This window comes from Gobio gobio, assembly GCF_949357685.1.
Source record: "Gobio gobio genome assembly, chromosome: 6".
Taxonomy (NCBI): Eukaryota; Metazoa; Chordata; class Actinopteri; order Cypriniformes; family Gobionidae; genus Gobio; species Gobio gobio.
The window spans coordinates 45522691-45550597 of NC_137102.1; the positions used below are offsets into that span (position 1 = coordinate 45522691).

General features: G+C 38.2%; 1 protein-coding gene across 4 annotated transcripts; it reads right to left on the bottom strand.

The window, feature by feature from the left end:
* On the bottom strand, positions 1 to 27556 carry helz2b (helicase with zinc finger 2b). Of its 4 annotated transcripts, XR_013816654.1 has the most exons (20): positions 27403 to 27556; positions 23104 to 23691; positions 21095 to 21199; positions 20462 to 20985; positions 16294 to 16947; positions 15111 to 15903; positions 14104 to 14179; positions 9824 to 13922; positions 9512 to 9597; positions 8883 to 9020; positions 8382 to 8537; positions 8153 to 8297; positions 7907 to 8029; positions 7504 to 7696; positions 6475 to 6609; positions 4743 to 4877; positions 4442 to 4663; positions 3930 to 4089; positions 922 to 1089; positions 416 to 751 (listed from the first exon to the last, which is right to left on the bottom strand). XR_013816654.1 is itself a non-coding variant. In XM_079818811.1 (19 exons), exons 2-19 carry the CDS (start codon positions 23599 to 23601, stop codon positions 645 to 647), a joined length of 8382 nt encoding a protein of 2793 aa, XP_079674937.1. In that variant the 5' UTR covers positions 23602 to 23691; positions 27403 to 27556; the 3' UTR covers positions 1 to 644. The 4 variants fall into 4 exon arrangements, 1 of the variants encoding a protein (XP_079674937.1); XM_079818811.1 differs by lacking the exon at positions 6475 to 6609 and having other exon boundaries at positions 1 to 751; XR_013816653.1 differs by lacking the exon at positions 7504 to 7696.
* Between the last annotated feature and the right edge of the window lie 351 nt (positions 27557 to 27907).

Sequence of the window (27907 nt, forward strand, 5' to 3'; positions counted from 1 at the left end):
AGTAAATTTAGATTTTTCTTTTATTAAAAAGTACCCATCACAACAGTTACATCAGTGTTTATGTAATGTTCGATAACTTCTACTCATACATGTACAAAATACAAGCTGTTATATTTATTTAGGCAAAATCCATGTACAAGTGAATGTGACATATTGGCACCCTTACAAAAATAGTTGCTACACTTACTTTTACAAAAATTGTTACTACAATAGGACTGCATTGCAGAAAGGTTCAGAAAGTATTTTCACTGTTTAAGAATTGTTTAACTTATCTTGAGTTAACGACAACACACACACAAGGGCAATGATGGCTCATAGATCAAGCATTACTCTGCAAGTCTTTGTGGAAATGTATTCAAAGTAAAGCCCCCCCCCCCTTTTTTTTTCTTTTTTCAAGGTTTTTTTTTTTTTTTTTATACAATTAATTAAAAAGAGTTTGTATAGTTATATGTAGTAAAATATATGTAATTTCTTCTTAAGCTTCCACTGTTTTAAATTAATAGAACATATCAGGAATGGCTAGATTTAAAAAAAAAAAAAAAAAATGTTGAATGATAGAAGAAATTTTGAATGTATAATTAAAAATATAATCTTAAAAAATAAGTATTTACACAGATTTTAAAATAATTCAAGATCAATCCATCTTAACTGTGTATGGTTATCTGGTCTTCAGAAACCACACAACCGTGACTTGAATAATGTTTCAGTAGTTTCCTCCATGCTAAGCTGCAGTTCAGTACCTCCTGATTGCCTACAGCACAGAATTTAAAAAATATTAGTATCCTATATTGGTAATTATATATAAAATATTATTATTTTGTATAAAACATTGTGATTCAGGACACTGGGATATGCATTTAGTAATTTGTTAAGAATATATAATTTAAAATAATTCCTAGGTGAATGCAATGTAGGGCTTACCCAAAATGCATAGCCCATCCTGTGCTCTTGTGATGCCAACATTGATTTGGTTTTCATCACCCACAAAGCCAATGTGTTTGGAGAGCCATTCCCTTGAAGGCTGATATTCAATCTCATCGCTGGGGCAGGAGCGAACCGTCGACAGAATCACATACCGCCACTCACTACCTGCAGTCACATCATTATAACGCAGGGAATTTAGAGAGGGGGGTGGACATTAACACTTTACAATAAAGTTGCATTAGTTAAATACATTAACTAAGACTCAACAATACTTTATTAATCTCAGTTAATGTTAATTTCAACAATTACTAATATGTTATTAAAATCAAAAGTTGTATATATTAACATTAGTTAATGCACCGTGAAATAACATGAACAAACAATGAACGACTATGGTTTTATTAAATAACATTAACAAAGATTAATAAATACTGCAACAAATGTATTACTTATTGTTAGTTCATGTTATTTAAAGGGGTGGTAAAACACATTCTTTTGAAGGCTTGACTGTGTTTGTGGGGTGCACTGTAACATGTGTTCATGCTTCGTTTAAAAAAAAAAAGCCTTATTTTTCATATATTTGACCTTTATTCTACACTGCTCTGTCCCTCCTTGTAAAACGGTCTGATGCTTTCCGGGTTGTATGAAGCCAGTCCCTCAAAAATACGCGATTGGCTCAGATTGGTTAGCTGGCCCAGTGTGTTGTGATTCGCTAACCGCCTAGTGTACGTTTGTCGGAAACATCACGCCCCTTACCTTTACTGGAGGCTGTGCTTTGGTCAGTGTTAGAAACAACGGCGTCAATAAAACCATATGAGCCCGAATCAGACCCAGAACATTTGAGTGAAGATGATCGAGCAGAACCTGTTCAGTCCTCAAGAGTAAAGACTGCGGATCTATAATGATCGCTACTGAATGGCACTTTAACTTTTGTATTTTTAGAACGATTATAGCCAAATATCTGTCGCAAGAACTAACCCAAAACGAACACTAAGCACTGGCTTTAACTAGTAAGTTAGCCAAATCACACACAGAACCATGTTTAGCATGCCTGTAGATAAACAATACATAAAAGCTCTAATCAAAGAATCATTTACACTAATGCCAGGTTCGCTGTTGAGATTTTAACGTTAATGTTTGTAACGTTAGGTGTTCGTCGGATAACGTTAAGTATGAATGAGCATTTAACAGACTGGTTTGCAGAACAGCGCTGTCATCTGTTTACTTCCTTGCTACAACCTATTACAGGAAAACACATCGATGAAATATAAATCAGACTTACAGGTTGTGGCCCGTAAACAGCTTCTGTTTGTAAATCCAGCTTTCAGGACAAGCCGTTGTGCATATCCTGTATTGAACTCGCGAAGTTTGTGGAAGTTTGTAAAGGTTGTTCTCCGTCAAATGTGCAGCGCGCGCGTCGTGCATCCACGCACCGGCAGTGTTTTTTTCACGCAGCTGACGTTGTGCAAATCCGGCATTGAAATCGCGAAGACGGTGGATGTTTTCCTCCGTGAGATGTGCTGCAGGGAGCCCCGCGCGCGCCTGTTCCCCGTCTCAAACACACGTGCATATAACATGCTGTATGTTAAACGCTCTGCAACGCACCCCCGTCCCAAGGAAGGCTGAACAGAGCAAGTACCCCAGACCTGCAATCCGGATGAATATAACAGCGTTTCCTTGGCATCGCGGCAACAACACTCCAGCCTAACTATACCACAACAGCGCCGCGATACAAAATGGCCTCACCCCCCCTTATTTAATATTCTCGGAGGAGGGGTTTATGTAAATATTGAGCCTGTTGATGTCACCAACCCTGGAGGAATGTGTGTAGTCGCCTACTGGCCGTTTGCCGTAGTTCTTAGAAACTGATTTCTTTAAAAGCAAATATCTCCCTTTGCTTTAAACTTTGAACGTTGTAACTTTGCAGATGTTGTTTATGCTCAAGCAGCAACATTACACACTAGCTAAAGTTAGAATAGTGAAATCGTGGTTTACCACCCCTTTAACCAATGTTAACAAATGAGACCCTATTGTAAAGTGACACATGTCACAAACATTTGATAATTCAAAACTATTCAACAGCATTAACCTAACAAGTATCATTATTATCAAGTAAAGGAAACAAAAAAATTAGTGGTGGGCATAGATACATTTTTTAAATCTAGATTAATATCACTGTAATCTTAATCAGATTAAAATGGCTCATTTGAATTCTACCGAAGGCATTCAGAATATGTGTGATCGTATGTGATCGTTTGTCTTTTGTAGTTTGAATAATAAATAACTTCTGTCCCTTTAAGACCTGACGCACGCATGGATCCCACTGTTCCTATGAGTTGGTTACGACTGTGTTTACGTTAAAACTCACCAAGATGGGCATTGAGACCTTTTTGAGTGTATTTGACCATTACTAAGCTGGAAAAGGGAGCTAATTTTTGCACTTGTATGTCAAAGGCGGCTTTATTACGGTATGTGTGTGTGCGCTTCAGACGCGAGCGCGATATCTGCGGGAATTAGTAGAATTAACGTTATGTGCAATCCCTGTGCGAAATTCAGACCGGTCAAACCAATACTAACACGCTGTCATGAGGGAAAATCCAGCAGAACACGCGTTCGCCATGTTCAGAGGGTTAACCGGACTGAATGAGAGGAGGCGGGTGCGTGTCAACTCGCTGTCGGTCGGAGAGGAGAGGAGAGCGCAGCTGATATCGATACTTTAGAAAATGAGTATCGAAATATGGATATTTTTGACAACACTAGTAGGCATACACACAGGTTCGAAGACTCGTTTTCTCTCGCCCCTACAGTGCAATTCGGCTAGGTGTACATCCGCGCTAAAATATCAAGGTGAAATTCATCATAGCTTGCGTAGTATAGACCCAGCTCCCAACCCAACTTTGAGAATAGATTAACGGCAATTATTTTTTTATTGCCCGATAATAGTCTCACGTTAACGCAGCACGTTAACGCCGATTACGGCCCACCACTAAAAAAAATACAATCACCTTGGCTCTTTGTAATGGTGGTGACAGTGATTCTCTTCAGTTGGGTGTAATTGGACAGTCTTTCTCTGATCTGGGCCACCTGTGCGTTATATGGTGACAGAATGGCAATGTCCTCCTGCTTCACACGGCCCACTGATACCAGCTGACTACAAATCTCAACCTGTGGAAAAACACAGATCTAGGCTTGATTTGTGTAGGTGCAAGCTCATTAGCACCAGAACTTGGCATTAATGTGTTATTTGGGTGACAATTTATAGACTAAGACTGAGTTAAGTCCTCAGAATGTGATCAGTGAACAAATTACTGGGTAATAGCTAATACAACATTAGGGAATATATGGTATGCAGGAAGAACATTTTTCAATAAAAGTGCCATATTTTGGTAAATTAAAAATTGTATGTATAAGGTGAGTTCAGTATTGCAAACATGCAGTGGATTCTTTTTAGAGTTTACACATAATTGGGTGTAAATGGAGTCTTTTTTTGTTTGTGTGCATGTTATCTTTCACTTACAGCTTTCGTAACCTCTGCAAGGTTGGCTTTTGAGTTCTCATTTCCCCGTGCAGTTGAAACAACCAAACTAATCTCTTTCCCACGTATATCTCCAAACAGAATGTGTTTTCTTTGTCTTGGTATCTCGGTCTGAGCATGTAGCATGCTGATTCGTTCAGGCACATCAGTTTTCAGCATCCCAAAGTAGTATGCTTCTGAAGGAAATTTGCAGATTTCTTCATGCTAAAGAAAGAGTAATACATGTAATAAACAGTAATACATGTGTGTAAGCGTGCACAGTATGTGAAGCACAAATGTGTACCATTCTGTACTGGGTGTCAAGCATGAATGCTGTATCCATGTAACGTTCAAACAGAGAGCGTGTCATGCCCAGTCTCCGCACATGCTCATTCTTCACGATCGGACGCAACTGCTTGTGATCGCCCAACAGCACGACCTGCAAAATAAGTATATGAGGATCAGAAAACCTTCACAGAAGGTTGTGAATGAAAATGTTTTTACGATCAGAGTAATGTAGCAAGAAGTAGGTCTCTTATTTAGTTTTGCTTATGCTAGTTAAACGTTCATGGTTGAAACTGTTATTATAGATTGTTGCATGGAGAAAACAAACTTGCTGTCACATTTTATCCATTTTGGTTATTATATTATATTATAAAAAATACTCAGATACAAATCTTTTACAATATACTGCTTTTTTTTAAACCTTGAATTTCAATTTATTTTGTCTTTAAATTTTGGTGTCTACATAAAGTTACATTTACTAAAGTGAATATATATACATAAAAATATGGGTGAAATAATGTTCCAAAGGGCAAAATTGTTATTCAGCATAATGGTCTGGACTTTGATTTTACCATTACGACTTTAATTAAACATATAAAATTCCAAGTTAAAAATATATATTTGTTTTCTTGGCATTTTCAAATAAGTGTTGGCTGTGTTATATTAAACGGACTGTGTATTACTGACTTTTTTAAGTATTGAAATAACCTAGGGACTTTTGTCCCGAATATGCAGTTTGTTAGAGATCATTCAGTGTAAAAGAACAAGAAGACATTCTAAATTCATATAATAAAAAAACCAAAAAAAAACGATAGTCATTTAACAGTCTGTGACGTCATCAAATGGCACCCTGAGGACTATGTGGTGCTGCAGCAAAGTGAGTTTATTGCTCTTAAATATTTGATAATTTCACATTTTCATGGTGTGGTAACTTAAGTTATGTCATTCAGTTAAATGCCAAAAACACTTATTGTTCTATTATTTGAAAAATATGTTGTGAATAATTGTGATTACTGGTCAAGCTCACTGTTTGATATATGTGGCCAGTTTATAGCCTGCAATTATAGCCTGCATTTTTGATGTGGCCATTCAAAGTAATGTTTTTATTATTCAGTGTAATGCAAATTCTGATCACTGTATACAGTACATAGCAATTTTAGCATCTTTTACATTCCAGATAAATTAGGGATATTTAGCACTGACAAATATGTGTTTAACTTAATAAATATTACTATTTTAATGCATTTTTGTATTGTTTAATTAGCATTATTGATTTATTTTAGATGCCGATGAACGGAGAGAGTTGCTAGGCAATGTAAAAAGCCAAAAAGCTGACAAGTAAATGCAAACACAATGTAGCATTCTTAAGGCCTGTTCACACCAAGAACGATAAAGATAATCATAATGATCACTATATTAGCATCCAACGAACAACAACGCTGTTTATCCAAGCATGTGCTGAAGGTTTGTCGTCTGCTGCTTTAAATACTGGAGCTGTTTAAAGGAGGATGGATTCTGATTGGCTGTTTTTATCATATATTAGCCGTAAAAAAATCGCTCTGATAGTCATTCCAGCAATATTGTTTCTCTGCCAGTGTGCCATTGTCATTATAGTTATGTGGACTCTGCTATTCTAACAGTTTTTAGAACTATATGATTATCGTTATAGTTATCGTAGCCTACTTGGTGTGAATGGGCCTTTGGCAAGGAAACAAGAATGGTATTGAGCATTGCAACTTTTAATATCTTACCAATATTTCTTGACAGAGAGACCGCCCTCACTATGTCACAAGTTCAAGAGAGGCCATTGAGGGGATTCTCCACCTCAAATACCCATCCTGATAACGTCATTTATGTTGGCAAGCAGAAAGTATTCATAAATATAGCTGCAAGCAAAAAATTTTGGGGGCAAAAGTGGCAGGCTAAGCAAGCATGGCAGGGAGCATCAGAACAGTACAATACAATGCTTATTATTTTTTCAACATCTGCTTCTGCCATCATTTACTCAGGAATATTATTAAAAATCATTTAATGATACAGACTAATACTAAAAAACATTGCAATTATGGAAACAATGACAATATTCTCTCCCTTTTTGGCAAAGCGTAATTCAGAGTAACAAACCATGGACATTCAGCGTAATAGATATATTTATGTAAAAATGAAACAATACTTATTCTGACCTGTACTTATTAAAATATACTAAAGTATATGTTATTATACTAAATTGTATTATATTTTCACTTCTTTACGAAAACTTCTAGCTGACCAATGGGTAAAAACTTTAAAGGATAGTGGCAAAGTATAAAAATTTAAAAAATGACAATTAATTAGTCTTTTAATGTCATCAAATGACAACAAGATGTTTTTTGCTTAGAAAAATATCAAATTAAACAGGACACATTCTAATTCTACAGGAAAAAAAACTAAATTTAAAGCTGTATTACATTTTATTTAGCGTAGGCTATTCTGCTTCTACATTTCTTTCTGCTGTATTGATTTCAATGGTGAGTTAGTAATGAGTTCTTTATGTCCAGCTTCCTGATAATTATTTGTTTAGTGTGCTATAAAGAGCATGTCTTAAGTTTAGCTTTCTTCCTAAACCTAGTATTAATGTTTTAATTATATAGGCTGTGCAGGCTCTTGGTTATTTGGAAGTCTAGGTTATGTGTTAGTGCTTTACAGCAAGTACATTGCTTAACATTTCTGTACAATTTATTTCCATTTTATATTGTTTTGACATAATTGTTTGTTATAGATGGGTCAAGAGTCACTCTGACCTTCTCCGGTTTGAAGCTGACCAATGGGACAAGCGTCTGGGGTTCTGTTGCCATGGCACACTCATCGATGAGGATCTGTCGTGCACTGAGTGTCTTGGTGAGGTTAGGGGACGCGGCAGCCGTGCAGGTGCATAGAATAATATCATGCCTTTCCAATTCATACAAACGTGCAGAATTTAGCAGCTTCTTATATCTGAGGATACACACAATGTAGTGTCATGCAGACATGCATTTAACCATAATCACTAACTTGTAGACACACTCTTAGATGCAGAGATGTGTTTTAGGTAGATTTAGATGATGATGGCAATGGAAATTAAGCCACAGGTATTTATTGTTTATGACAATTTAGCATTTTAAAATGTAAGCAGAAAGCATTAATACAACAGAAACATCTACGTACTCTTCTACGTCCTCATCTGTCAGTGAAGGTTCATTACTGGCAATCCTTATATCAAAGTCCTTTATTGCTTGAGAATGAGGGTTGTGAGGGTTGTCTCGAATTCTATGATGAAGTGTTATGCTCCTAGACAGGAATGTAATGAGTTTGAGTATTGTAAAGATAAAATGATCTGCGATTTTCTTTTCTTGCAATATCATTATGATGAGTGACAAGATGTTAAGGCAATTTTTGGTTCATCTGTAGTACCTGAGCTCAGATTTTGAGTGGTCTTGGCGCAGTGATTTCTGTGAAAACTGGAGGATGCTGCCAGGGTAGGGATACTCCTGCATCTCCATCTGTCTGCTGTACACACGTATTGGCTTCAGCTGCTCTCCAAACTTGAGCAGGTATTCTGTACACACAACACAAGCTCATAAATACATTAGTTTCTTCTTCACACAAATACTAGTTCCCAAGAACACAAAAATGTAGGTACCTGCAACTACATCCACAGACTTGTTTGAGGGTCCACAGTAAAGAATGACATCTTTTTTCTCTTTGTCTTTCAGCCCCTTCAGCTTCCAAGGAGTCTTAGAGTTCAGCTTTGAGAACCAGTACACTATATACGCTCCTACAACTGTTTTCCCTGTTCCTATAAAGGACAAACATACAAAATAATCATTTCAGTTCCATTAAGAAACTTTGAGGAAAAAATGTAAAATCCCTGTGATTATGATAAACTTGATTTAATGCCAATTAACACTGCACCGGCAGATGCTGATCAACGCAGACAATCAGACACTCCATGACCCGGCAAATTGTGATTGAACGTTCAATCTGCACAAAAAAAAAAAACAAACACCAGCATACAGGGCTAACATACTCATCCGACAAAACCTGACAAATGTGTCTGTTGCCGTTGGACAGCATCTGTCTGTGCAGTGTAAATGAGCCTTTAAGGCTAAACTAAAAACTGTATATGCTTAGAATGTGTAACCTGGAGGCCCTTGAATGAGGGTGAATTTGCCATTTACAGCTCGTTCCAAAGCTTTGAACTGGCTTTCATTCAGTTTAGGCAGACCTGCTGGTGGTTCCTCTCTCATAAGTACATATCGGTATACAGCTGGTTCGGAGCCTGTGGATTGATACAGCCAAACATACCTTAAAAACCATCATTAAACTCTAGTGTAAATATATAATTTTAAGCTCACATAATGACTTAATTGACTTAAATGGTGATAAATAAAGAATTAAAAAGAAATAAGAAAATTAAACAAGACACTAATAAGATAACACCCTAGGTATAATATAAATGAATCAATGGAGAATGATTTCTTATAGAATCAAAATGAAAACAAATATGCTCTGCTATAGATTTTTTGGCAGCAATTGCAATTGGCAGCATAGCAATTTTTTGGCAGCAACTTTTACAACATTTATTTTATTTATTTTTTATTCTTTTATTAAGTTGTTTCAATTCACAATACCTTTTTTCAATGTTTTTTTTATACAGTTTTACTTTTATAATACCTTATTTTTGCAACTATATACATCACCATTTTGACTGCATAGTTTCTCAATTCTGTGTAATAAAAAACATTATAATATTATTAATTTATAGCATACTTTCTTTCCCAATCCGGTGTCTTAGTGCAATGTTCTTAACGAGATCATTAGCTCCTGCTAAATTATTCACTGCACTTTCCTTCCGTCTGGATAAATCAAGCAGAAAAAAAAAATCACACATCATTGCAAGTGGTTGTCATGACTTTGCCTCTACACATTGAACCAATATATTTTTATGGTTACATACAATGTAATGAGACGAGTGTGTAACGCAGTATCTTGTAGAATAATGGTATTAGTTGTAGTGTATTGAATATAATAGGGTTGTGATGTAATGTGTAATAATGTGTAAAGTCTGTTGTTTAAGCTTACATGTCTGGAATGAGTTTCGGGATCACCTCCACTGTGAATGTGTCATCCTGCTTGAATTTGGGGATGTTCATGGATGCATATTTTATGCTAAAGTGAATCATTTTGGACTTAATCACACTGTTCTCTGGAGGATCTAAACACTGTGTTGTCACACCATGGGCCACCCAAGTAAAGTATTCTGGATCCAGCTCTGACTGATCTGCTTCGATCGGCTTCGAAACTCTCTTTCGGATACAGAGAAAACACTTGGCCAGGTCAAATTCAATTGCCCATTTTTTGACACATTCTACCGGCAGTGAGAAAGTTCCAGAGAGTGTGGAATTATCAAAGGATGTCCTCCAAGTTATTTGCACTTTCTCTATCACAACACAATCACTGTCATCCACAGCAGTCGCAGCAGACTCCATTTCACAGAGGGGCTTCCATATCTGCACATACTCCTCTACATCCTTATAGTTTCCTTTGGATGGCCGGTTTGCAAGTTTGGAAAAGCACTTTATAGGATTGTCCGTGTGCTCCACACAGATCTCAAAGCTTGAACTCACACTCAATAGCTGTACAGTTGGCGCCCAGTAGCCCCTGTCCCTTTCTGAAGTCAGCTGGACCAGAAGAGTGTCTCCAACTTTCAGATACAGTGTGAAGTCGGTGTAATGATCTTCTTCTGACATATAAGTGTTATCAGGATCCAATCGAGATGTATGCTGCACATCGTTGGTCTCACTGTGATCTCTCACATCTGCTACCGATATGAGGGACTTTGCCTCTTCCCATTGTTCATCTCTCACTGCCTCAACAATGGCGTGCCAGGTGCTTTCTCGTATCTCTGAACAGAATCTCAAGTTCTGCAGTGGGCTCTGGGTCATGCTCATGGAATATATACGTTTTTTCCAAGCCAGTGTCACTTGTTTATTGTTAAATTCTGGTTGATCCTCGAGCTGTAAATTTCTGTACTTAACAGGAAGCCTGTCTGGGAAAGTTCCTTTATCAAACGGAAATGATAATTTGAAACTTTCGCTGTCACGGCGAACAACAGTGACAAAAGCCATTTTGTATGTGCTTTGTGTTTGTAAATTGACTGCCAGGCGAAGTGACTCCGCTTTACTCTCATACTCCTGTGCCCTCTTTTCTCCTCTTTTACACTTGTCACACAACAAATCGATTTCTGTCTGTGAATACTCAACAGGTCGATTGCTGAGAACTGCATGCATGAGCCTCTGAAGAACCACATCTATGTACCGTCGAATGGGAGAGGATGCATGCGTGTATGAGTCCAGATTCAACGAATAGTGCCCAAGTAAAGCTTCTTTGCATGAGAGAGAACGAATGAATAAAGCTTTTTTCATACTGGCCTTTAACTGAACAACTGCAGGAATCAACTGTGGATGAATGTCATCTGTAGAAATGAGGTCAGCCATTTTGTAAAATTTACATGTCGAAGCTGCTAATTCAATCTTTTTCCAGACAGATGTCAGAATGATAAAACTGCCATTGTTCTGCCCATTGTTTGGATCCAGGTGATTCTCCAGTGCTTGTAGGGACTCACATTCCTCCTGGTCTTTCTTCAGTCTCCTCACCAGTTCAGGCGAAGCTTTCACTGGACAGTGACAATCAGCTGACAATTCTTCAATCAGCTGATCAGTAGCTCTTTTAAACATCAACTTCAGCTCCACCATCATTAACCTGCACTTGCTGTCTTCTGGTAATCCAAGATCAGCAGGATTGGAACGGTCCACTTGTCCAGAGAGTCTTTGTTCCCTGTGATTCAGTGCAAAACGACAAGCCACAAGGATGCATCCTTCTAGAGAATCAAACTGCATCGCATTTTCATCTGGCTGGTTAATGATGAGGTCAGTCTCAATGTAGGACAATGCCCTGTTTGACTTTATACTGGAAAGCACCAACTTTTGCTCTACTAGATTGCCAGTTGTCTTTTCCACTTTCAGAATTAAAGAGATTGCACGACGAATTTTGCCTGGCGTCAGACTCCACATGTCTGATTTTGCACCCAAGTTCTGAATATTGTCCCCAGACACATAGCTAAAATAATCTGCTTTGTGAACTCCAATTTCAAAATAATATTGAGAGTCACTGACAGAGATGGCATCTCGTAAGTGGCTTGATAAAGGGTTGTGGTTCGCATCATGGTTAGGATTATTGTTAAGGTGGTCAACTCTAGACCCTAGAGAAAAAATAGTGAAGGTGATTTTGTTATCCAGGTTCAATCGATTTCTGTCAATATGAAGTTTCAGGTGTGAGGACAAAGGGATGAGTTCCTTGTGCTGATCACTGATGTTCTCTAATTGGTCTGCCGTAGGAGGAGCCTGACACCTCAGAGGAGTGCAGAGTTTAGTGTTGGTGTTCTCTGTCAGAAATTTTGACAATTCATGGCTAAACATTATGTTTAACTCTTCAATCATTAGATTTGCCTCTCTCTCTCCAGGCTTCCGGTGTTTATCAGGTTGGGCATAGCTCCAGTCTTCTTTAAGTCGTGCTTTGCGGTGGCCTCTGGCAAAATGGTAAGCCACCCTGACACAGTCCTCTAAAGTATCAAATCTCTGCTCACCATCACACTGACTTATTATATCCTCAGCCTTCTTGTAGGTCAGCTTCTTTTGAGACTTGACCATAGAGAGCTCAAAGGTCCTTTCTGTGATATTGCCTGATTGCTTTTCCACTTTGACAATTAATGAAATGGCTTTACGATCCTCACCTCGGATAAGACTACAAAAGGTGGTGGAAAGATGTTTTGGGAACATGAATGCAGGTTCATTTCCTGGGTTATAAAAAGTTGCTCCCATTTCTTTTGCAAAGAGATCATGTGAACTGTCCTTAGACACGAAACAAGCCACATCTGCAATATGAACTCCTATTTCATAGCAGCTTCCCAGATCGTTAACACTAATGGCATCATCCAAGTCTCTAGTCTTGGGTGGATCAACAGTGAAGGTTTTTAAACCTCTAAAATCTTTTCTTTCCTGGTCATCAATTCCATCAGTTTTCATCTCTGAAAATGCATCCTCTTGCATCAGAGGAGGTGACATTAGTTTGAACTCTGATTTTAAAATCTCAAGTCCCTCCTCTAAAGATGTCCCAATGGGTAGAATATTTGTAACTCTGCCTAGTGGAAAGGAACAGTGTGCTTTCCATCCCAAAATCTGGACAACAAAAACACAGTTCTGTTTTGTTTGTTCATCCAGAAGAACATTTCTTGTCATTGTCCAGTTGCCATTGACAAACTTGAATACTGGAATACAATTGCGAGTCTCTTTCTTCACCAAGACACGTATTTTGGTGGTGTTGTGGTTAAGGGGCACCATCATTTTTGGAACCAAATTGTCAGTGTTTTGTGTTTGTCTGTGGTACTTTCTCTGGTAATCAGCCTCTAATAAACATACAAATTCAGAGGATGTTGGTAGTCTGTTTGTACAACCTAAAACTTTCCCAGTAAGATGGCCAGCGTTATGTTGTCTGGCCTCAACCACAACTTCATCACCAGGGAAAGACATGCCAATGTTTATCCTCCCGTCAATATGAATGTGTTCAGATGGGTTGTCGTAAGGTATTACATAACCTGATTGGTGTCCTTCCATCACCAATTCCCCATGCCTGTACATAGCAGGCTGTTTCCTGACCAACTCCAAGAGGTTTTCCTTTTCAGAGGAAGAGAATAAAGGCCTCTTTTCTTCATTCAATTCATCTGAGTCCTGTACATCACTTTCATAGTCTTCCATCTCTTTCAGTATAGTATCAGTTTCGGCCTGGGGAGGGACATCACTCTCAGAAATGTCTACCTTTTCGGTCTTCTGAAATTTTGAAATTTCCGATACTTCCTGCTGTAAGACATCTCTGGTAAAATTATCTGGTATAGCGCTGCCCTTGCTGATGCAACGTTCTATGTAGCACCTCCAGATTTTTGAACACTTTCCAAAACAACAAAGAGCACCAGCATCTCCAACTACAACCACCAGTGATTGGGCTCTGGTCAAGGCAGTGTTAAGTGCTCGAATGTCATCAAAAAACTCTGGGCGGCTTGACTCTGATTGAAGAAGTCTGTCTCTTGTCTGAACTGTTGTTATGATGATGACCCTGAACTGCTTCCCTAAGGACACAGAATTTTAATGGTTAAGTTGTGATGTAAAAATAATCATAATAAATAATGTTAAAATGGATAATACATATTGACACAAATTGTGCCTGAAATAAAATGTGATTTTTATCTTGATGAATCACACAAGTTCCCTGAACTCCAGTATACAATGATGTTCTGAACCCCCCAGTACCTTGAACGTTTGCTAAATTCTGAACAGACACTCCATAAACTCCTTTCTGACGGAGATGATCTCTGATGACCTCAACCTGAAGAATCGAAAGAGAAAGCATATAAAATTTGTGTAACAGGATTGTGGGTTGCATTTTTGTGACTTTATATCACTATTTGTGGAATTCGAGCCTTCCCGCCATTGGCCTTCTCGTTTCCCGCCATTGGCAAAATGTTCTGTCATTTATGAGACCACGCTAGCTAAACCACGCTAAATTAATTGATTGAATTTACAGGCTTTCCATGTTTTCACTGTTATACGGTAGGCGGCGCTATTACACATTTTCTGAAAGAGTACTGAATTTCCTGTTCAAAATGCAGGCGAAGAAGCAGAAACAAGTGATAGCATATGTAAGCAGAAAAATTTGTAAAATAATGTGATAATCAATATTAAACAGCATATAAATCAAAACCTAATGTTACTGAATGAAATGTTGACCCAGGACGAGCTATAGGACTGTGCAAGCTTTGGGGGTGTTGATGGACTCGATCTACTCCATCTATGTTTTTATCATCATTCTTTATCTGATCTGGACATAGTTTTTCTCAGCTTTTTTCTCAAAATATTGCTTTTTTTATGCAACTTGCCCATATCCAAGTGTTAATAAAAATGCATTCAGCTAGAATCATTTTTTTTAAGCAGAGGCTCTGATCTTTTGATATATTGCATTTTCAGCTATTTATACAACAAAATATTCTGGGGGCCATAAAAAACTGGTGAAAATTATCAAAAATGCTGGCGGTTTTAACTTAAAAAAAAAAAAACACTGACAGGGAAAGAGTTTAAAAAAAATTTGTATATCACTATACTACTACATTATCATTCCACAGTTATCATTCCTAATTCTTGAATATTTTTAGACATTTATAATTATTATAATTCATAGTAATAGTCATATAATTCAAGTTTTAGTAATAACACATTTGTTGTATATCAGTGATAAATGCTTTTTATCACAAAAAAAGTACCTGTCGGCCTTCACTAAGAACACAGATCTGCTTTGGCTCTCTATCACCCCATTCCATTGGCCAGTCAGTCAGAAGCCCTTGCACCATGTTTACCACACTGTTGACCTCAGCCAGATTGAACCAGGACATGGAGGTGGAATTCAGACGGCATTCTCCTCTGACATGCTGAAAGATCAGAGGGTGTAGCCTTGGGTGGGGTGTGACATTCCCTATGGCCTTGATGCCATCACTCACATAGAAGTAAGTGGATACAAAGTCCACTATTTCTGTGGTGGAACGGTAGTTCTCATTAAAGATGACTCTGCTTTTCTTGGCAATGTTGCTGCTGTCATCCTGGTAGTAGTGGAAGAGACGATTGAGCAGGGTGTGCTCTGATCGTTTGTCATCGGTTACAGCGAAAAGTTTTGGAGCCATCTGCATGTGATCCCCTGCTAAAACCACTCTAGTGTGTTTGTCTGCTAAACCCAGAGCCATGAGCGCTTCAGCCTCCAGCATCTGAGATGCTTCATCAATCAGGATATGACTGAAGAAACCTTCAGGAAGCTTCAGCTCACGGAGATGCCGTGCCATCGATGTGGTAGTTATAATGATGCGGTGTGACTCCAGATCAAAGCGTGTTGGGCGAATGAAGGACTGTCTATCTGGAGAGCGGAGACAGTATTTCAGAGTGATGTCATCGGTTGCCCCAATGGAGGCCCCACCCCTGTTTGCCTTTATCCTGAGCAGTTTGAGGTTTGGGTGTCCATTTGTAATGTATGAATGGAAGTGCTCTCTGACATATAAATCTGCAGAGCTATAAGGAACAAAACTCAAAATTAGATTTCTTAAATGGACAGGAGCTTTTATATTAACAGGAGAAGTATTGCAAGGCATCTATATACAGATCAACTTCCCATCTGTTCTGGTTCTTGTTTCAAATAACTGGTAATAACAATTGATAATATTGCATTTTTGGACAGTTGGACACTCAAGTAACTTTATTACACCATTCTTCTGAGTAGTTCTGATATTTTTATATAATGACCACTAAACTATAATTTTTGTATATATATTATTCTAAATTTCTTTAGAAATTCTTTATTTTAAAACAAATACAGTATATATTAATAACAAATGTTTCATGGCAAAACAAAAAAACCCTTTGGTAGATGCATGATCCTGATCCCTCTGTAGGGTAACTTACCTGTTAGTATATGTACAAATGAGCACCTTGTTTTGAGACCGAAAGGCCAGCTGTTTGGCTGCTGATGCGAGACAGAGTGTCTTCCCGGTGCCAAATGGCCCATATATCAGCAAGGGAGCAGCCACTTTGTTGCCCTCGCATTTGCCAAGGATGAAGTTCAAGGCTATTTGCTGCTTGTTGTTCAATTCAGACTGTTTGTTTATGTTCACAGGGACACAACAATTACTGAGGTCAGGTAGAACATTGTGCAATTCTGGTAGATGGTCAATAGCCTGGTGCATCTGACAAAATGACAGTCTGTTCAGCTGAAACTGAACCTCCATTTCACACCTGGTTTCTTTCCTCAGCTGTAGCTCAGACACACACTGTGCAGACAGGTGAAGGCCGATATGACCCTCGCCAGCAGCCTGTTTGAGCACCAATGCCTCATACGTTTGGTTTCTGTGCTCTACTGATACACTGGCTTTTACTGGTTTGCAATTCACCAAAGCCATCTGCACCCCTCGTTTAAGCATCAGCCCTTCAGGAGAGTCTAGTGTAAGTGAGCAAGACACCTTCAGAGTGGCAAAGAGCTTCCCTGGAGCAGAGAAAAATCGTCGTGATAGGCCATCACTCAACTGGTCAGAGAGAGACACACTCCCACTAACATTTAATCTGCAAGTTTGAGGGGGAAAAAGAAAACATTTGTGAATATATAGCAAAGGTAGAGAAAATAGCTTTTTCAATACTGATAAATTAACAAAATCTCTATAATTGACCAAAACTCACTATGCTACAGATATATGGTGTATCCTAGTGATGGCGAAAATGAAGCTTTGCGAAGCACCGATGCTTTCCCCTCAACTGTATCGTAAAAAGGTTCATTACTCGAAGCTTTTCAACATGGTGCACACTAACGATATCTTGTGGTCAAAAGGTGGAAAAGGCTGCCTGTGCGTCCCAGCCATTTGGGACTGTTTCATAATTTGCTATGAAAACCGTATAATGCTAAGAAAATATAAATCTATATAAATAAGTATTTCAAATGTCATTGTACTTACACAATGTATGAATAAATTTGTAAAAAAAATAGGCAAGGCTCATGTAGGCATATATGAGCAAAATAAAAGAAGATCATTATGAAGTGCCTGTGAACCGGGAATTAATACAGAATGAACATGCACAAAACTACACATTTAAATATTTAATAGTAATTTTGTATTATGATTTATTCTTATCAAATAAGCGGATGAAACTTGAAACTGCGCAAGAGGTTTGTGTTTGAATCAGAATACGAAGCAATCACGTGGTTGTGTGTGAAAATGAAGCTTCGGACGTCACATATCACGTGGTATGTCAAAACGAATCATGCTCTGTATTTTCTACTGCACAAGAGGCGTGATCAACGGACATAGTTCAATTGACTCTGTATGCAATTGGATAGTCCTCCAACCAATCAGACCAACGATCCATCGCTTCTCTATCCGTCATTGTGTCAAACCCGCCAATAGCGCGCCAGGTGGATAAGTGGGTTTTTGATTGGTCCCCGCAAATTTGTAACAGAAGCAGGATAAAAATATGTACAGGTTTCCAGCCTGAGCTGCAGGGCAAAATCAAATCGCCGGCAGATCGGGCTGGGTTTACCCAGTCTAGTGCTTCACTGTGAGATGTTTTGTTTTTTTGATACAAGCTGCGAAGCCTCTGTGTCGAATTTTTAATTAAACATATTAACTAACATTTATTTTTCTTGGCCAAAGTTTGTGCGTCTAAATATAACAAAAGACAGCTCTCTAGTTTTGTTATATATATTTTACCTCATTACCCAATAAACAAGCTGAAGTATCAAGGAATTCATACTGTATTTGCTTTTAACTAATAACAGATCATTATACATATGAAGAACCAATCATTTGGAGAAAAATCACCTTTGCTGTGCTCCTATACTATAACTGTTGTACTTTTGTTTTTGTCGGGGGGAATTCTCTGAAATTGGTCCAAGATCCTCCCGGCCGTGATTAAAAAATATTCAATGGCTGGTTATTGCTTCGCAGCAGGTTAGTGGTGATCATCTATTTAAAAATAGTTTTAGTAGTAATAGTTGCTACACACCCAATATGTGTGCCACCTAATTGTTTAACAGACAGTAGCTAGTGTCCTGTCTGGATCAGTCACAAAGTGTTTTGACTGTTCTTTTTGTTCAAAAGAGTGACAACAGTATTGACACTGAGACAAATCAAATGGATGAGAGTATTCATAATACATTCCACCTATTCAGTTTGAACCCGTTCATCCACCTTTCCTTTCAGCCTTATTTTCATCTTTTACTACTAAACTGTCTTAGCTATTCATAAGAACAGTGCTTGCTGATTTTTGAAACTGCCCTGCCCATGTTTCATCCATTCATTCAAACCGCAATTAACTTGTTAGAAAAGAATGTCTTTAATCTTTGCATTCAGTTATGTTTATAATCAATTCGGTGATTATACCTGCCTCGTACTATCAGACTCAAAGCCATTACGTGCTATGATAACAGGGAATGCCTCTGATCCCAGTATGAGTTCAATTTCCAGAGTTAGAGGCATGTGATGAGAAATAGGTAACATTAAAATGCACTATTTTAGGAGTAGAAATTCTATTCAAGATGTAAAATCTCTGACTCATTTATTTAGGCAAAACAATGTTGCCATAGGACCCACACTAAGCCAAAGTCTGTGACATTCGTATGCAGACCATAATAACCTAGGGAGAGAAACTTATCTGCAAGGCAAATATGTCTGGGTGTGGCTGGTATTTTGACATTAGATAAATTATGCAACCTTGATGATGGTGTGGCCATAGACATCAACAAAAGGTTCTTGGACTTAGATCTGCACTTAATACTGTTTACAATTACATATGGGATCTCTACTACCATATTAGGATATAACTTCCCTTAGAACTAAAGAACCAATCATTATAATAGAATCCACCTGTTCAGTGAACCCCAACCCAAACCTGTTTATCCACTTCTTTTTATCTATGTTTTACATAAAGATTTGTTAACTTTATGGCAACTTTTCCCACATTTCATAGTATAATGAGAACAGCTATTGGCTTGAATTTACATTTAAAAACTAGTACATATGTATATTGGTAGCTAAAACATAATGTGTCCTTAGTCGATAATTATAAAAGAATTTGCCGTAATTGCTATAGCAAAATGCAGGACAAATTTCAGAGAGTATATCATGTCAGCTATCTTTGATATTCCCCATTTTTACTTTGTACTGTACTGAATCCACAAAGGACTATGTGATAGATGACTATGTCAGTGTTGGGGAAAGTTAAAAAGGTGAAAGTTCCCCTTAAAAAGGAACTAATTGAGTTACTTTTTAAGAAAAGTAATGTGTTACGTTACTTTTGCGTTAATTTTTCTCACCTGGGCTGGGCTTGTTTTTTTAATAACAAAAAAGTTCTATTTTTGTGCAAACGTAAAGACCTCTTCATACCAAAATTGAAATAATAAGCCTCAGGCTGAGCTCTGCTGTGCTGTGCTGCCATTCTGGATAATGGAAGAATAGGACGCGGGAGAAATTTTTTTTAACAATAAAGCCAAAAATCTAGTCATTTTTGCCCATGGTTTAACTGAATCATCCAAGGTCAGCAGCAAGACATTGGTCAATAAAGGTAGATTAAATGCATACAAATATTTGTTTTATTTAACATTTAATTACAGTATTGTAGGTTTGCATAGTATTCTGATTTTGCATTTGACAGATTTTATTCATTTTGAGGAGTACTGAATATTTTTGTGCAAGTGAGGTTAGTAAATAAATGCTCACATTTAGTCTAGAACTACAATAACCATCATGTTTAAACACAACGCCTCTGCACTTACTCTCGATTTTTCTCAACATGGGGACAGGAGAGCTGTCAGTCAAATAAATGTGAAAAAGTAACTCAGATATTTTGTTGTAAATTTGAAAAGTAATGCGTGACTTTACTAGTTACTTGAAAAAGTAATCTGATTACGTAACTCAAGTTACTTGTAATGTGTTAACCCCAACACTGGACTATGTGATGGTTGACCAATAAAATACGTTTGCGGAACTGGGGGAGAATCACACATTGATATAAATATAGTCAATTAAACAATTTACACCATAGCATTCATTTCAAGTGGTGTACCATTTCTATAAACTATTTGTACCTGCTAATGAGCTTTTCCTCTGCAATTTCCTCTCTGAACAGAAAGTGGTGAGCTCTCTCTCTGTAGTTGTCTCGGTGAAGTGGGGAACTGTAATCTGCTTGGGGACTGAACTGTAGATTGATCTGGGGTGGTTTGTATTTACTAAGCAACTGCTCATCCTCCTCCTTTCTGGCAAAGAAAGGCACAATAACCCTGTTTCCTCTGTTCCAGCGCTCATCCGAAAGAATCTCAGCACATTCACTCTCTTCCGCCTCATCTGGCTGGATATGGAACTGCTGACCGACCCTCACCTTCAGTTTCCGGAGCAGAACCGGTCGTATGTCAAAGTCAAACACCAACCACTGCTCATACACACCAGGGCGGAACGACAGGAAAGACACACTCAGCTGGTAAGTGGAGTCAGAGGAGCGAAAGTGGTGGCCTGAAGTGTGTGTTACTGGGGGGCAGGTGTTCTGCAAACTGTCACTCAAAGAAAAAACAGCACCATTTTCCACTTTCAGTAGAGCCACATGAGCCAAGGACCTCTACACAAACACACATGCACACACACAAGACAAACAAGGAGGTTATCAATAACTAGTGCGCAATAAGGATGAATGTAAGAGGATGCAGGTTATAGTGTGTATTTCTGACCTCAGTGGTGATTGTGAATTTCCATCTGATTTCATCTTCTTGTAAACAGTCTAAACAGAGATTCTCATCATGTGTAACACACACATCGTCCACCTGCTCAGAGATCTGCAAAATACACACACTTGTAAGATGTATATGAAAAACAATTGTGGATTTTGTTACATTTTATGTTAGTAGTTAATTAAAATAATACACAAATACAATACATTTCAAGAACAAAAACATATTTAGCAACTAAAGGAAGAAAACACATACACAACTTTTAAAATTTGAATACATTTTTACACTTGCAGACTTTGTAAATGGTCCCAAAGAAAAACTGGGCATCATACACTAAACAATTGAGGATCACACACTACCAGACTTTCGAGTCTGACCACAAACTTATGAAGAAACATGCACCTCATTGCTAGGAGACGCATGACAAATGAAAACAATATGTGTTCTTAAATCAGGCCAAAATATCAAACATATTTGATATCCTCCGACTGGGAATCAAAAATTGGAGTCTGTGCCCACGATACACTACATACTACAAATTTTCTGTGTAATCTGTCAAATTCAAATGCTCAAAATCTGCAGACTTAAGCCGAGTTCACACTGCATGATTTTAGGCCCGATTTTCACTCGCCAACAGGTTTTGCGAAATCGCCGGCAAATGCCCGAAATCATAGGCAAATCAATACTCGCTTGCGAGAGTGACAATCACGCAGTGTGAATTATCAAAGACGCAATCTCAGAGAATCGCAGACAAGTCGCAAGATATTTGGCAAGCTTAATATCTGGACCTGTTGGCCATTCAAAATCCTGATGTGTGAAATGTGTTCTGACATGGCGATGACCTACAGCCAAAGAGAGAGCTAGATAGAAACAATTTGGATCGCAATCTTCTTGCGGGCTATAATTTTTAATATCAATTCCAGTCTCGCATGAGAACTCCAGTCTCACGCACACATGATCTCGCGTTATTTCTAGGGATGCACCGAATCCAGGATTCGGATTCGGCCGAATATTGGGCTTTTTGACGGGGTTCGGTTTCTGCCGAACCTTAGAATTTTTTTCCACCGAACCGAACCCTAGGCTTGCTGGTTGACGGAATGATGCCGCCATTGATTACGGTAAGGTGTTTACTAGGTGGACCGTTTGAATGCAGTCGGCTGTGAGAAAGTGAAAATGGAACTCATGTGCAGAAAAAGTGTTGTTTGGCAGTACTTTCAGTCAAAAGAAGTTGATTCAAGTCGAGCTACATGTTCAATTTGCAATGCCGATTTGTCTCATTGTGACCAGGACCCTAAACAATAGCCGCTGTTAAAACATATACGTATGAAACATCCGAAAGAATACGAGTTGTGCATGAAGGAATCTACAGACAACAGCCAAAATGCAGCAACGTCAGGTATGGCAGAGGAAGGACAGTCCTCCTGGCATAATGTTGCCTATTCTTTCTTTTTTTTACAGTTAAAATAAAATAATATGAAAAATACACTGCTGTGGACGTTGTTTAGTTCATTAATGTGTTTTCTGTGGTAATGGACTGAGGATGGGAGTGGGAGTAGGATTCGGATTCGGCAGATTCTTAACCAGTGGATTCGGTATTTGGCCGAACCCCATAAATCTGGATTCGGTGCATCCCTAGTTGTTTGTTTATGAAATGTAGTTTGTGCACCGGGCAGAGTTGTCAGCGATTCTTCCTATTGTAAAGTCATGCATTGTGAAACCTCCTGTCGCCGATCCATCGTGCAGTGTGAACACAGCAGCAACTGAATTCTACCCCAGATAGTCATGTGGTGTGAAAAGAGCAGTGATCCGACGAGTTTGAAAATCGTGCAGTGCGAACTCGACATTACTATGACTTTTGAGGAAAAATCTGTGCAATCTTTTGTGTGTGTGTGTGTGTAAACTGTCCCTTTAATTTACATGGTTTCGAAATACCTATAATGATATCATATGATGTCTTTAAAACATTAAAGTTACATAAACAGAGTTGTGCAGGATTTTATTGTACTCACGATAAGAATCTCATTACTGCTGCGTCTGTACTCTTCCAGAAGTTTCTCCTGGTATGAGGAAAGCTCATGAGAGCTCGACTGACCATCTCCCTGCTTGCTCTGTTCAGCCGGTCGTTCTCTTTGAGTGATCAGATGAATTAGACTCTTGTGGTCAAGGTTTGTGCGTTTTTGCAAGTTCCACACCGCAGCTTCTTCTGGACTACTGGCAAAGGTGCAACGGTCATGATGCACAGAGCACCCAACATCCTCCTTGAAATACCAACACACTTCATATCGAATAGGTCGCGGGTAAGAGGGCCGAGACAGCACAGGGCTCCATCTGTGACCTCTGACCTTTGATCTGACAAGCAGTAGATTGTGAGAGCAACGGTGAGGCGTTGCAATGGTGGCGTAGGAAATGCGAGAGTGTTTATGAGTGCAGACATTACAAGCAGCTCTCAGCTCATACATCTGCATGAACTCCTGCAGCTGAGCATCTCTAGCCTGTACCGTAGACATTTCTACAGATTCAAGCCATAACACATATAAAGCCTGACATGAGCACCTTCACCTGGCACCCACAACTTCAAATACTGCTGTAAATCCAACCTAAGGTGAGGAAAGAGAAAGAACACAGCTCATCAGATGACTTGTTTAAATAGGACAGAATGCAAATACCATTCAAAAGAGCATAAAACCCCCACTGAAAACAGAATCACATTACTACTATATTTAGACCTTTGAACAGCTACAGGGAAGCATAAAGGATGAATTATGACTTCCCGCATGACATGTTGCGCATATTATGTGCAGTATCATGTTTTATAAAAGGATCCTTTAATTCAGATGTTGATTCTTAAAATGATATTACTGGTAACTGTCAAATAGGCTTTTTAACTATTTATTCATTTTATCTGAAAAAGGAGAAAAAATAGGAGCATAGTAGTAAACTTAAAGTGCTAAAAGAAATATATAAATAGAAAACTAATTACGGTGTTATGTTCACTTAAAGGGGGGGGGGGGGGGTGAAATGCTGTTTTACGCATACTGAGATTTTTACACTGTTAAAGACTTGGATTCCCATGCTAAACGTGGACAAAGTTTCAAAAAATAAGTTGGACGTTTGATGAGAGTATTTCTGTGCCAAAAATACTCCCTCCGGTTTGTCACAAGTTTCTGAAAGTTTTTTTCGAGTATGGGTCTGCGTGACGTCAACAAGGGCGGAATTTCCATGTACGGGCCAGAGCGAGAGATAGAGCAAATGCACGCCCATTAACGCGCTGTGCTCTGCTTTAGGGAAGCCGGCTGCGCTGCAGTCACAGGACTTCACGAAATCAACCAAAAAAGTGTCACCAAAGAAGTGTGTTTTTGGATGTCAGGGCAAGACAACCCTGTACAGCTTCCCAAAGACCCCAGCGTTGATGGGACAGTGGATTGAGTTTGTTTTACCGGAGCAGCAACGGAGTTGTGCAAGTGTTTTGTTTGTTCCCTGCATTTCGGCGACGATGGTTATAAACAAGGCCCGGTTCAACTCCAGATTTGTAGGTCGTCTAATGCTGAAAGATGGAGCAGTCCCAGTGATTAGGGTTCACGGTCGTGCGTTGAAAGCAGGCGGTGAGTAAAACTGCTTCAAATGTCTTTGTGTTGTTAGCTATCGACACGTTCATTCAAATGCGCTACTATTCCCTTGTTTTTCTATGTAAACACGCACTAGTCTGACGTGCAAAACCGTTCCGCTTGCTTCTGCTATTGTTAAATCGCATACAATAGTCCATATACATATATATATATGTCCTCATAAACCATGAGTAAACACACACAAATGCGTATCTTTCTTTTATAAATATAATAGAACTAAAGACTTTTCGGAGATATGAAGGATGCAATACTACTCTATAGGTACTCAAGATTGACATGAGATTGACTGAAACTGAGTGTTTCACCCCCCTTTAATGAAAACGTACAAGTGTACTCTCAGTATAAAGTTACTAGTTTACAGAATGTAAACTAAAAAATGCCTTACAAGTATTTGACTAAACTATCAGTATACCTATAAGTTTACTTGTAGTATAGTTGCAGTACAAACGAAAAAGGCTACACAAAGTTCACTACTGTTACACATAAATACTTAAAATTAAACCTTTATACACTACACGTGGGCAAATTTAGTCCCAAGTAGTATTGAGTACACTTACAATTACAGGCCTACTTCTAGTACATTGATATTAGTATGCTTACTGCTACTTAAAAATATACTTGAACTTTACTTAGCCTAAGTATACTTAATTACAATACATTTTAAGGAATAGAGTAAAACATTTCTGCTCATTTGCCTATTGTGCATTCCTTTATTTTAATTTACTGGTGGTAACCAAAGATTACATTGTAGAAAGACAAGCTTTCTGTGATTGTTGGCCAGAGCAGTTCTTGAGGTTATATGAGAAAGAAAAGCTGGGGTGTACAATACAAGGTCGGACTTAACATGAACTGAAAACAAAAGACTTATTTTCCTATTTGACAAGTGCTCACAACACCTAGCAACCAGTTTTACACTTGTGTGTGAAAACCACGAAAACAAGGTGTATTAACTCCATGTGAACTGGAGAACAGGAAGTGGCTTTCAGACTGATTAGTCAACCACAAACCTCTTTAAGCTGAAGCCTGGCTTCAGATCATGTAAGGATTATAGTAGGTCAATATGTAATGCTAAGGTCTGTGTAATGAAAACTTTATAAAGTGCCTTTGTAAATATTACACAAATGCATTACACAAAACCGGCACATATACATAAAGATTAATTTCATTGCATGTTTATCTTCTGGTACACATACAGAGGTCAGGTATCAAAGCAAAGAAGCTGTTGCTGGGCAGCCCTGCCTTATTATGAGGTGATTGCTTCAGGCTAGTTGCCAAGAGTAAATACTGACTTTTTTAAAACCAGCAGTTCCCAAAAGTACCGTCATGCCCTCATGTAATGAAGTATGCATACGTTTTTGTAGTGGCACCAGGAAATTTGACCAGTTTGACTGCTTTTGAGCTCTCATATGCCATTTAAATAAATAGTTTATCTCTTTATACATTAAGAATGGCCCCTTATCTTCCCACACATCACATTACACACATTTATACCATGTAGAGTTTATGGGTGAACAGTCAATCATGTGTTCAGATTTGTACAAAGAAAAAAAAACGTGCAATTAAATTTTGAAAATGAAATAGGCTATAGCTTTCATACAATAAAAAAATGTGCTACAAGTATTTGACTAGAAAACTATCAGTATACCTATAATTCACTTGTAGTGGAAAAAAACGTGCAGTTAAATTTTGAAAATGAAATAGACTATAGCTTTCATAAAATAAAAAAATGTGCTACAAGTATTTGACTAGAAAACTATCAGTATACCTATAATTCACTTGTAGTATAGTTGCAGTATAAAATGAAAATCTTAGTTGTAAAAGTTGTGTACTTAAAGTTTTCTACTGTTACACTTAAATACTTAAAAGTATAATTGTATACACTACAAGTGGGCCAATTTAGTAGAGTTTGGTTCCAAAACGCAATAAAAGCCAGTTTATAAAAAATGTGTTCCCGCCAAAATCTGTAGCCTATTGTATCTGGTCGGTTTTGAAAAGTACATTTTTAATTTTATATCCACCATGTTATTCTGTAATGTTTTCTCCCTATCTCCACCCACTCACTGTCGCTCGCTCTCTCTTTAACACATTTTTACTCAACTTTTTTTGGAACCAAACTCTTCAAGTATACTTCTGGTACATTTATATTAGTATTCTTGGTATAAGATACTTTTTCGTGAGGGTTGTTCTTTAACAAGTAGACAGCAGGTGCAGATTTGTTTTCAGCCTAACGTTACTATAATGATCCTCCCTCTGCTGTCAAATGCCGTTAGGACAAAATGGAAAAAAATAATATTTTTATTTTTATTTTAGTATGAATATTGTAAAGGACCTTGTTGTACATTTCTGTTGTAATAGGTTACACTTACATGCAGCTGCATCGTCGCACCCAACGGCCAATGCAAGAATACGACAATATTGCAATATATTGCTACATTAATGAACTTTGGCTTTGAAATAAACCACGGTAAATGAAAAGACTCTTAAACCTATAGGTGTAAAGAAGTAGCCTAATTAAAGACGGTGATATCTTTGAGAACACTAATATTAATTTATATGAATGAAAATGAAAAAAAAAAAAACAAGAACAGCGCGCGCCCTGCGTACTGTAGGCTATGCGGAAAGCGTGAAGCGAAACAATACCAACATTTTCCACTCAAATAAAACATTTACTTTTGAACCCACCTTTACATTTCTGTGGAGGGAACGTGCGGTCACCTGCACTCGAAACCATCTCAATCAGTGCACACAACGCAAACCAAACTTGTTCATGTCCATCTGTAGTAGGCTAACAGCCCAGCCGCTTAGTTGAGTTTCGTTTCCCTTCCCTGGGAGGGGTGACGATGGAAGTCGTTTGTCACGTCCCCTTTTTCTTTCTTTTTTTGCATAGCGACAGAGTGCATGCAAAAATAGTTGTCTAACAATATGTCTGTCTGGGTCTCATTAATTGTATAATTTATTTAACCATATATTTGTTCTTATTTGAATCAAAACGTTTTTGGTGTGAGGTGTTCCAGTCAGTGCTGTAGAAAGCCTCCTCTCTTTCAAAAGAAACCTCTCAAGTCAGGGAGTTCAATTTGAGTGACAAAAACTCCGACTTTATTGGTCAAGACAACAATTAAGCTGATATGCCTGCATAACATCTACCAATCCCAATCGCTCCTTCTATTTTTTTTTATTTTATTAGGCT

Coding starts and splice junctions, on each gene's coding strand:
- helz2b (XM_079818811.1), bottom strand. CDS start 23,601: ATGTCTACGGTACAGGCTAGAGATGCTCAGCTGCAGGAGTTCATGCAG. Junction 8,030..8,152: donor CACTCAAAATCTGAGCTCAG/GTACTACAGATG, acceptor ATTCCTGTCTAG/GAGCATAACACTTCATCATA. Junction 7,697..7,906: donor ACAGATGAGGACGTAGAAGA/GTACGTAGATGT, acceptor GTGTATCCTCAG/ATATAAGAAGCTGCTAAATT.